The following is a 12,475-nucleotide window of genomic DNA, read 5'->3' as shown; positions in this document are numbered from 1 at the left end:
CTTCCTCCCAAGAGGCCCAATGATTGCTTTCTTTTGCAGTTCTTTCTATAATAATGCGTACAAATGCGTAAAGGTTGCAAGATAACGTCCAGCACAAATACAGAGAAATGACTAACGATATTTTGACATATTGTAGATTTAATTGAAGTGTTCCGCTTTTCTTTTACAAAATCTATAATCACTACACAAACAAGTATTTAGTAAGTGTGGCACATAAATCTCCCTAAGCATACTGATACCTGCATTGCGATACTGTTCATTTTTATCGCCAAAGGGACTAATTTTAAAACAGTGTGTATAGTGAGCTGAAACTTCAGGATTGTCTCCAGCACCATCCAAGTTCGAATACTGCTTCTGTGAATCATTTGATGTATCATGGGATCCCATTTTACTAGCAGCTTTTCTTTCATTTTCTGAAACATTAAAAAAGAGTATGCGAATATACTGTGTGCCATCATGTAATTATTTGCAACATTCTACATCAGTGATATTCAATCCTTTTTCCTAGCATATCCCCAAAATACATTTCTTTTACCTTCGTACCCCCAAACTGCATTCCAAATATATAAGAAATAACAAAAGACTGATTTGTATACAATTATTATTATTGAGCCATTTTCTAACATGCCCAAGATGAATTTAAATGCTTTATAGTCACAATCATGCCATTGTATGAAAGAAAAATTTCACAACCTCGAGCAGGATTCGAACCTGCGACTTCCAATGTTTTTTCCCACCCATAAGCAATGCTGATTAGATCAGACGCTATGGACAGTACTCTATAACAGAGTCGCCAGTATGAAAGGATGATTCCGAGCCTTTAGCATGAGACGAACTCGATAGCTCAGTTGGTAGAGTGCCTGAACGGAGTACAGGAAGTCGCAGGTTCGAATCCCGCTCGAGGTTGTGAAATTTTTCTTTCATACAATGGCATGATTGTGACTATAAAGCATTTAAATTCATTAATATGTCACATCAACGGACGTATATACGTCATCCAACATCGTGAGATGATTACATTTCTAATGCTCAAGATCTTCACCACCACTTTCACTACCACTTCTACACCAAATATTTAAATCAGCTGATGTAAATTTGTGATTAGTACTGTAAACAAAAGTCACACCCATCAGTAAGCAAAGGGAAAGTAGAATAACCTAAACCCACCTTGAATTACAGGTATTGGTGAATGGGAACTGCTGTTAAAAGTACTTATATCGTCATCATCACCAGTGTCATCACCCAGCAGATCATCGAATTCACTTCTGAGAAGATTATGGAGCTGAAATGAAGTTAAGTGGCTATTTGTATTAGATTTCCTGGAAGTCAAATTTCTAATACACATAAAATATCTAAAAAAAATTATAATAATGTTACAAAGGTGACATGCTTTCTCATTAACTGTTTCCTGCTCTTCATAACAATTTAGTTCCATTAACATGTTGTGAATGATATTACTAAGGAGCGGATTCCTATGTAATTAAATATTATTTTTGCGTGTTATAAAACACAATTAACAAAGTTAAAAATTCCGAATATGAAGTTTCAAGTTTAAAACCCGAATTTTATTTCACATAAAAACACATATTTTCACAAAAAAATTATGTAAATACATATTTTCAAGAAATCTATTATAAACACATAAATCTTTGAGTTTTTTTTCCTTAAATAATTTTTTACAAGAACTTTTAAATATTTTAAAACTAAATCAATTATGTCACTCGGAAGTACGTTAACTTTTTAAGAATTCTTGGTTGCTTCGTGTTTCTAAGCGCTGTGTGGTGTATCCGTGATCCATTTTCGTAATAGTATCGCCTCAAGTTCTGAGAACTGCTAGGCAGCATATCAGTGTTATTATTAGAGAATAAATTAACGTGGACAAGGAGGAGAGATCTTGCAACACATAATTAGGAATGTTTATTGTTGCTGAAGATGATTTCATTCCACGCTTTGTGAAACACAAAAGATAAGAGCACGGGTATGAACATTATTTAATTTAAACAAATCTCTCGCCTCTCACTCATGTCTATCAAGTAAGGCAATATGTCTTGTTGTGATTCCCTGCTATCAGGCTTCGTCAACTGATATCCTTCAAGATATACTGAAAGATGGTTGTTTAAAAAACGATTTGGCTTTCCTATTAGGAAATCTAAGCTTTTTGTGTGACACCATAAAAAAACTCGAAACATCCAAAAACCTGTTGTCTGAAACAAGGAGGTGCGTGCTGTGAAAATTAAACTAGACTCGCTACCAGGTTCAGAAGTACAAGTACTAAGGGACAAATTCCAGAATGTGTTTGGGAAAAACAGTGGATATAAAAAAATGTGTAAAGTTGATCAAGTATTGGAGGGTGTGCCTGTAGGTGAAAATTGATGGTGTTAAATATGCACATCTGACATCATCTGATATGGAAAGATCGTTTTCACAGTATAAGTCGTTGCTTAGAGATAATCGGCTTGCATTTGTGATGGAGAATTTGGAGATGACCTTTGTTGTTCACTGCAATTCTCGGCCAACTACTAGCAACACAAGTGTGGTTGGTGAGTATCTAGTCATTTTTTTTTTCAAGCTAAGTAAGGTATTACTTACTTACTTACAAATGGCTTTTAAGGAACCCGAAGGTTCATTGCCGCCCTCACATAAGCCCGCCAGCGGTCCCTATCCTGTGCAAGATTAATCCAGTCTCTATCATCATACCCCACCTCCCTCAAATCCATTTTAATATTATCCTCCCATCTACGTCTCGGCCTCCCTAAAGGTCTTTTTCCCTCCGGTCTCCCAACTAACACTCTATATGCATTTCTGGATTCGCCCATACGTGCTACATGCCCTGCCCATCTCAAACGTCTGGATTTAATGCTCCTAATTATGTCAGGTGAAGAATACAATGCGTACAGTTCTGTGTTGTGTAACTTTCTCCATTCTCCTGTAACTTCATCCCGCTTAGCTTTTTGTCATATTTAAAAGAAATATATTTTTATTTTTAGTAAATATTTTCATACTTTTTAGCACATAAAAAATAAATATATTTAAATTTTTTGGCACATAAAAATCCGCTCCCTAGATATTACTGTCCATAGCTAATTTTCTTGTTCCTACTGTAATTTATAACACATACAAATTCGCTCAAAAGTACTTCCTTCAAGGAACATGATCTTTGGAAACATAAAGCAAGCAATGGAGGGAGACATAATGGATCACTACGTCAGCAGTCCATTTTCTTTTCTGTATGCAGTCCAGCGCTATGGTAGCAGGCACTCTGCTGTATAAAGATGAAGTTAGTCTCAAGAAACGCCACCAACTTAGTCAATTTCCAGTGTCACCAACTGAAATTTTCTTTTTGTTAAGTGATGAACAAATTAATTTACTTGTAAATGATCTGAATTTGGTTAACACAAAAAACTGCCCTCCTGAGACTGATATCACTGGTAGTGATAAAAGTGTGTGCAGATTCTTATGTTTTTTGTTTATTAGAAAAGCAACTCTTCATAACTGCTTTCCGTGAGTTTACTGACTGTGAAATTGAAACACATGAACCGAAAATTGTAAAACAAACAATCGACACTGTCAATTTCAACATCTTGCCCCCCTTATAAAAGATGTAGGTCATCCCATATTATTTGCAGATGACACAAGTATAGTAATTACAGCCAATAACTCCAACACATTCCAATCTTCAACAGAGGAAATTCTCTTCAAAATATGTGACTGGTTCTCAGTCAATAAATTAGTATTAAATTGTAACAAAACAAACATAATTCAATTTAAATCCTGTCCAAATTCAACGTCGCAAAATTTCTAGCGCAATAATTAACAACAGATCCCTATTAGAAACAACAACAACCAAATTTCTTGGCTTAAAAATCGATAATGTGTTAAATTGGAAAAATCATATTAAAGAAATTACCCCCAAACTAAATTCAGCTTCGCTAATATGTTTTCGCGGGATATCAGCCGAGTTAAGATTTTGGAATGCTCCAAGCTTTCGACTGCTATCTCTGCAGCCATCTTCAGGGAAGTGATGTCCGAACAGAAAGTCGAAAGGTTATATAGATGTGGCTGTCTCAGGTGAAACGGGATTGGTTGGCGGATCGGCCAATCCGGGGCCGGGAATTGTCATCGCTCGTAAGCTCCGCCCCTCCCGGGATTACTGCGTGAAGTTTGGCGGGCGGCGAGCCTTGTTCCGCCGGTTGGAATCGGTTGCCGTCCTCGGTCCGTGATCTTCGTGACCTTGATTGTAAGAGGGCCTGAGTTGGTCTAAGGCCGGCTGCAGAGATAGCAGAAGATATCTGAAGATGGCTGCAGAGATAGCAGTCGAAAGCTTGGAGCATTCCAAAATCTTAACTCGGCTGATATCCCGCGAAAACATATTAGCGAACCAACGCCGAGAAAGCCTCAAATCATACATAAATTCAGCTTGTTTTGCTATTAGATCTATGCAAAAGATAGTAAATATCAATACCTTAAAAACAATATACTTTGCATACTTCCACTCGGTAATGAGTTTTGGAATAATATTCTGGGGAAATTCCACAGATAGTAACAATATATTTCTATTACAAAAAAGAGTAATTAGAATAATAGTAGGTGCCAAATCTAGGGAATAGTGTAGGACTATTTTCAAAAAACTACAAATAATGCCCATGGCTTGTCAGTATATCTTTTCATTAATAGTCTTTCTCATATGTAATCGTGAAAACTTTGTAACTAATTCAACAGTTCATAGCATAAATACACGTCAAAAAATGACTTTCATACTCCATCGCCAAGTCTATCGTGCTATCAAAAAGGAGTGCGTTATATGGCAGTAAAAATTTTAATAGCCTCCCTATCGATATAAAAAATGAAACCCAAAACATAAAATTATTTGGGGCCAAATTAAAGAAGTACCTAATTTCTCACGCCTTCTATTCTGTAGGTGAATTCATGACATTCAATAACACTTCGTGAAATTGATACTAAAACTATGTGTTGTACTAGTAGACTATATTGTAAATCTCATCTGTATATATTTCATCTAGACTGTGACTATAAAAATAAGATTTTATAATAGTATTAAGTTTTTTGACTTGTTCCATATTCTAGCTGTAAGCATGTATGAATACCATGGAATGTTAATAAATACAATACAATACAATACAATCAGAATACAGAAGATCATTCAGCACAATGAATGAAGTGTTATCAAAGAAGAGAAATTCTCTCCTAGTTTGTGCAAGTTCAGCAAGTGGGTTGATTTTCATTAGCAGTGTTGGCCCTCCAATCCACACCCTTATACAGGGTATTTCAGAAATACTTTGACAAACCTTGGGGGCATGTTCCTCACACCAAAACAAGAAAAAAAGTTCATATAAACGTATGTCCGAAAATCCTTAGTTTTTTAGTTATTAATGAAAGAACATAATGAAACATCTGTTCGATATTGTCAGCTTGGCAGCAAGTATTGCAACTTTAATCAATTCAGAAACTCATAACAAACGTTCAAATGACAAATGACTGTAGTAAACAAGTCTCCTTGGCAACACATAGCCTTCTAGGATACAATGGGTGCATCAGCAGATTTGTATCGACTATCTAACAAAATGAATTATTACCAGTTACAAACTTAAGTTAAGTTGTTGGATTGTACCTCGAAACGCGTTGAACATAAACTTTCATTGTTACGAGTTTCTGAATTGATTAAAGTTGCAACACTTGCTACCAAGCTGAAAATATCTAACAGATGCTTCATTATGTTCTTTCATTAATAACTAAAAACGTAAAAATTTTCGGACATATGTTTATAAGAACTTTTTTTCTTGTTTTGTTGTAAGGAACATGCCCCCAAGGTTTGTCAAACTATTTCTGAAACACCCTGTATATAATCGTGGTTGCGAGATGCCAGATGAAACAGCATGTAGAAAATGACGGCCAGTGAAAGAAGTTACATATGAGGGGTATATGAAACAGGCTGTAAAGTGAGTTCCACTTAAAATATTTTTCCAACTAATCACTGATCATACCTCTTCATTCCTGCGTTTTCGATCTTCTTCTTCTTCCTCCTCTTCATGGTGTTGGACATTTGTATCCAGTTCCAAATCTCCGGAACTATGAAAAAGACTTATTCCAGTACCTTCCATGGTGAGGTCAAATTTTACATATACTGAAATACCAAGAACAAATAAACCTATTATGTTTATATTTTCATAGCCAAAAATAATCAACGAACTGGGTAAACTTTACCAATTCTTTCCTATAGCGTTACCACGTTAAGGTACAAAATTCACATCGTTATGTTGTAGTTGAGTCATATGTATTGTATACAAAAAACATTTTGTGTCGACATCAATTTCACACTGAAAATAAGGGTCGAAAGTTGCTGTGAAAGTGCTGGCCGGCAAAGAGGTGTGGGCAGGCGGGATTGCTCGAGCGAGGTGAAAGGGGTAACCAGCAGGGAGGGGAAGCACATGCATCTCATTTCCATGTGTTTCCTTACTCATTCACAAAGACAAGGCGAGTTTTCGTAAGGTCGACTCAGTGACAGGTTAGATTAGGTTATACGATGAAAGAGTAATGGAACAGAGAAAAATTCTCTCCGGCGCTGGGATTTGAACCCGGGTTTTCAGCTCTATGTGCTGATGCTTTATCCACTAAGCCACAACAGATACCCACCCCGGCGTCGGACAGAATCGTCTCTGATTAAGTTCTAACTCTTGGGTTCACTCTAGTGGCCGCCCTCTGCACTACGTCATAGATGTCTATGATAAAGCATCAGCACGTAGAGCTGAAAACCCGGGTTCAAATCCCGGCGCCAGACAGAATTTTTCTCTGTTCCATCACTCTTTCATCGTATGATGACGCAGAATATCTGCATGGAAGTATCATATGTACTTCAGTACATTAAAATAATATATATGATATGCGTAAATCACTTCGTGATTTAAGATGGCGCTTATTCCGTCGGATCCCGGCCAACTAGTCACTCATAACAAGTGCACCTCAGCACATGTGTGGACTTCGGTCCTACGTTCATAGACATCTATGACGTAGTGCAGAGGGTGGCCAATAGAGGGAACCCAAGAGTTGGAACTTAATCAGAGACAATTCTGTCTGATGCCGGGGTGGTATCCAGTGTGGCTTAGTGGATAAAGCATCAGCACGTAGAGCTGAAAACCCGGGTTCAAATCCCGGCGCCGGAGAGAATTTTTCTCCATTCCATTACTCTTTCATTGTATGATGACGCAGAATATCTGCATGGAAATATCATATGTATACTTCGGTACATTAAAATAATATACAGATTAGGTTAGTTTAGGCTTATGGTATGTCTTGGAAGAAAGGAGACATTCTTAAACAATTGGGGGTACCTATATGCAAGGCATAGCAAAAGCTTAAACTAACCTAACCTGTCACAGATTCGACTTACGAAAACTCGGTCTTTCTCTGTGATCAATAAGGAAATGCACGGAAATGAGATGTATGTGCTACCCTTCACTGCCGCCTACTTCTTCCACCTGGAAGGAGTAATCCCTCCTGCACGCATCTCTCCACCGGATCCCACTTTCACATTAACTTTCGACCCTCATTTTAAGTGTGTGAAATTTGCGTCGGCACTCAATTTCATTTCTTTTCGAGTTACCTATGATTCCAAGACTGTAAATACCTTTGTACCTTAACGTGGTAACGCTACAGTAAAGAAATGCCCAATACGTGGACCTAAAATGTAACCGGTTAACTTAAACTACTGTGCTAGATACTTCAAAAGTCGAAGTGAAATTAAATGTAATACTCATTTGTAACGAATAAAGATAAAGTAAAACTAAACAATTTCATAATACGTTTCACTAGGCCTATGCAATGATCCAGCTCCAGATCTCAGTATGATGAGACGAAATGTGGAAGAGAAATACAGGTAAGGAGAAGATATTAACTGTTTACAGCATTATTAGAAGTTATAACTTCACCATAGTAAATCCTGAGAGCACATTTAAGGCATAAAAAGATATAATCAATCACTCGTCTTTACGAGTGGTATCTAAACTCCATTTCTTATCAAACTACTGTATGAAGAAGAATGATTACGACCAAATGTAGGCCTAATATGTAAGTTGTTCGATTACATACTATAACCAATAGAGAGGTATACGAATTAAGATAATTCAGAAGCATAATCGGGTTAAGCGAAAATTAAATTACATCACTCTCTACATATATACACAAATACCTATCATACCTCACACACTGATATTTTTTCGACAGAATAAGTTGCAGACACCTGTAGGCGTACATTGAAATGTTTTTCCCAATATCCTCACAATATGCAAAGCAGAAGTAATTTTTTTTTCACCAGTCTTCATAAAAAAGCCTATCAAATAAGACACCAACAAACTACTTTAATGATGCTCTAATTTACTTAAATAATAGAAAACACAACTTCAATTACACTACCAAACGTCATACAACACAACACAAACAACTCAGTTTGCCCGGTTTACCCAGGGTGACCAACATTTGCTTACAATAATTAGCTTTACGCAACATAAAATTACCACTAGTTATAAGATACCTACGTCGCTAAGTTCGGTCCATAGACAAATAAATAGAGCGATGAAAGAGTAATGAAACGGAGAAAAATTCTCTCCGGCGTCGGGATTTGAACCCGGGTTTTCAACCGGAGAGAATTTTTCTCCGTTCCATTACTCTTTCATCGTATGATGATGCAGAATATCTGCATGGAAATATCATATGTACTTCGGTACATTAAAATAATATAAATAAATAGAGGTTCAATCACTGTTTTAGGGCACTTATTACACTGCATGACGTGGTATTTATCACACTGTGCGATTGAGACTTTGAGGTAGAATCATCTCACGGGTTGATGTGTCCCTATTAGAGTCATCTTCAGTCCAGCTTTTGTAGATCATGACGCTAAAAATTACCACTAATAATATCACAAATATTTGTTTCTGGTACCTATTTTATACGCTACTTTAACATGACAATGAAGAGAGTGCAATAAAGAGATTACACTGTATATTTGCTGTATTCACTGACTTCATTCAGAATTCCTGCAGGTACGGTACCAGGGACAGCACATAGACTTTGTCCTTTATATAACCCAATAAGAAAAAATAGCAGAGATAAATCAGGGGATCGTGGAGGCCATTTCATGAAAGCATTGTCGATGTTTTCTATTCGTGCTATCCAACTTTTGGAAGTGCGAGACTGAGATAGTCAGAAACTTCGCAGTGATAATGAGGAAGTGCTCTATCTTCCTAGTATAGGTAATCATTAGAAACATTCATTTGGAACATTAACCAAGATTGGAGCTTGCCCATATAAAATATGCCACTGACTGAACCTCCATAAAAAAAGGTCCTGTATTGTACAATACGATATGGCACAAAAGACGTTCAATTTCGGGGAATCACGATGTTCAATTCAATGATTCAATGTGTGTGGATTCTCAGCATCCCAAATTCGGCAATTGTGACGATTTACCTTTCTATCTATGCAAAATGTTGCCTCATTGATGGATATAAGACAGTCTATAAACCCATCTTACCCCCCCCCCCCCAAGTCTTGAAAGCCTGAAGTGAAGTGATTTCTATCTTCTTTGAGGGTCATACTGAAAGTCATGAGCAACCCATTGTTACAAATCTTCATTTTTTTTAAGACAAACCAGGTACATCATCTTAATCTACAGACTTTTCTGTTACTTTTCTAGAGTTATTGCATTAGCTGTAATGTTGCCAAATGTTTCATAGAAATGTAACGATTTCGTCTAAAATGATGAATGTTAGAAAAAAAATGTATTTTAATTTTTCAAATATCTCCTCATGATCTATCAGTTTTTTTTTCATGCAGTGGTTACCTTCCACCATGTGTGTGAGAGAGAGAGAGCGAAATCTGGTGACACTCCCTCTTGGTACCATGGAAACAGAAGTGTGATTGGTTTTTCCACACAGTCCGTCTTGCTCTCTGTTTTTTCCAAACAAGTCATGGAAATATTGGGTATATGGGTTATGTATCACATGAACATAAAATAAAATACACAACAGTGTTAAAGTTGTACATATTGTATTTTATTACTTCATTTCGAATACAGAAGTTTCGCGCAATCATTCAAACCTTGTTTCCATTGCATTTTACTTAGATTGTTATCAAGAAAGACAAGTTTCTTTAGTTTGCAGATATACAGGGTGAATACAAACTCTACTGACAAATTTCCAGAAATTGTTCAGGGATAATTACCTAAGTGTTTTGATATAAAGAACCCATGTTCTCCGGACCCTCATTATTGAGTAATTTATTAATGTAGTAGATTGTAATTATCTCCATAAGACTGTGACAGATGGCATCTGATACGTTATAAAGAAATTAATAATTCGTCTGTCATAATCTCTTGATTAACATTACTATGAACGAATAACTGACAAAATTAAGAAACAAAGAAATAACACTAAACAAATTACTGTACAGCAATGCTCTTACTTTTTGCTGGATAGTGATTCTGTTTAAATGTCGAACGCCACGATTACGACAAAGTGTACAGCAATGCATCGTGGGTTGTTTAACTAACATCACAGGAGGTCATTGCACTTCGTCACTGGTAATGAGGCACTGAAAACCATGAGTTCTTATATCAAAACACTGACCTAAATTCCCTGAACAACCTCTGGAAGTTTGTTGGTTGAGTTCCTGTTCCCCCTGTATATGACATATTTGTATCATATTTTCCCACTAAACTTTAGGTGGAAAATAAAATCCACGCATGTTCCCTCTTTTCTTCAGCACAGGGTAAGGTTGCAAATATCTTTGCCCCCCTCTCTCTCTCGCTCTGCACATATATACCAAAACTGTTGCCAACATCAGTTCTAGGAGAGAGACCTATCTAATAAATTCCTATTCACTCCAGGTATAGGAAAGCCATTTTATTTTATTCATAGTATCCCAGGAGAAATGTAAAATACTTCAGAATAATGCAGTTTGGGTTTCAACCAGTGGGCAGCACCACCTCCCTAAGGGGTGTTTTTGCCTTAGAGGGAGGCGGTTAATCTAAGAGGGCACTAAGGTGTAAATTTTATGGAAATTACAGATATAATTTTATGTTAATAATAATAGGCAACAAAATATTTAATAAAAGAGTCTTGAATTTATTTTAAAATAAATGAATTATAATTTTGATAGTACATTTAATTATTTATGTTTATAAACATTTAATAATAATAATAATAATAATAATAATAATAATAATAATAATAATAATAATAATAATTTAATCTAGCAGAGCAAAGGCCACCAGATCTTTCCTTCTGTCTAACTTAATTATGTTTTAGCGTCTTTCATTCATAATTTTATTGTAAGTGAACCCACGAGAAAAAGTAGTTACTCTGTGGTATTTTTTTTAACAGGGATGTACAATATTTGCGCAGAGATGTTTCAGCAGGCTGCCATTGATCAGAAGTGTGGACAAATTCGTGATTTTTGACAGATGATAAAATTATATTTGTTATTATAATTTGTTTTAATAAAAGTGAATGAATTGAGTTCTAATTGTTATTGAAATATTTAAATATCGAAGTATAATGTAACATGAATTTCAGGTTATCTCTGACTTCAGTATGCTTTTATGTTTATCTTTGGGAGGTGGTAACCAGCATCCAGTTCTTAGAAGCAGACGGTAGGCTAAAAAAGTTTGGAAACTCCTGGGTTAAACTACATGAATTTAGCCTTATGTGTCTATGTTCGAAGTCTAATGACTGTGGAAAAATTAACGGCAGAAATACTCGAACACACACACAACTGAATTTATGTTCACTTGACATTTGATTCAGTTGAGTTGTGTCCATTTCTGTTGCTACAGTGTTGTGTTTACATGGCACTTAATTCTACAGTAGACAGTATGATTGTTGAGTACATTGCTTAGACAGTATGACTGTTGAGCTGAGTACATTGCTGTTGTTATAGTGTTGCTGTTTGATTCTTGGAATGTCATTTGTGTACTAGCATAGCTACCAAATGTTTCATTCAGGTATCCTTATCGAGAAGGCTTCTTGGGCTGTAGTGTGAAGGCCAGCATTACATGAACATAAACAAACCACACTTCTCCTGCAGTTGAGGTATAGTTCATGGAATCCATGAGAAATGTATCTCAGTAACTATTTGTCTTGTGTAATTATTTTATTTTTTCCCTGAGCATGTGCTTAATGTGAAATAGACAAAGAAATACTGTATCAAGCTTCTATCCGTTTAAAAGTTCACCAATCAACATCTCCTGAACAGTTATACTTCAGACCACTAGAATTTATTTTTTATTTTAGTAGGTTATTTTACGACACTTTATCAACATCTTAGGTTATTTAGCGTCTGAATGAGGTGAAGGTGATAATGCCGGTGAAATGAGTCCAAGGTCCAGCACCGAAAGTTATCCAGCATTTGCTCATATTGGGTTGAGGGAAAACCCTGGAAAAACCTCAACCAGGTAACTTGC

The 12,475-nt window shown here is 36.2% G+C and overlaps 1 protein-coding gene across 3 annotated transcripts in view; it reads right to left on the bottom strand.

Annotated features, from left to right (window-relative positions):
- Window positions 1-8,460, bottom strand: part of LOC138697553 (centrosomal protein of 152 kDa-like) — a 52,764-nt gene extending 44,304 nt beyond the window's left edge. Inside the window, exons 1-4 of one of the 3 annotated variants that reach the window (XM_069822888.1) lie at window positions 8,267-8,460; window positions 6,003-6,142; window positions 1,168-1,282; window positions 240-413 (exon numbers count right to left, since the gene is read on the bottom strand). In XM_069822888.1, coding sequence (XP_069678989.1) covers window positions 240-413; window positions 1,168-1,282; window positions 6,003-6,142; window positions 8,267-8,336 — 499 coding nt within the window. In that variant the 5' untranslated portion in view covers window positions 8,337-8,460. Of the gene's footprint in view, window positions 1-239; window positions 414-1,167; window positions 1,283-6,002; window positions 6,143-8,212 lie in introns of all 3 variants that reach the window. The other 2 variants (XM_069822889.1, XM_069822890.1) reach the window with 2 other exon arrangements.
- Window positions 8,461-12,475: the final 4,015 nt, after the last annotated feature.

Source organism: Periplaneta americana, chromosome 4, assembly GCF_040183065.1.
Source record: "Periplaneta americana isolate PAMFEO1 chromosome 4, P.americana_PAMFEO1_priV1, whole genome shotgun sequence".
In the NCBI taxonomy this organism is placed as follows: Eukaryota; Metazoa; Arthropoda; class Insecta; order Blattodea; family Blattidae; genus Periplaneta; species Periplaneta americana.
The sequence above is the reverse complement of the archived record's forward strand: the minus strand, read 5'-3'. Positions and strand labels throughout refer to the sequence as shown.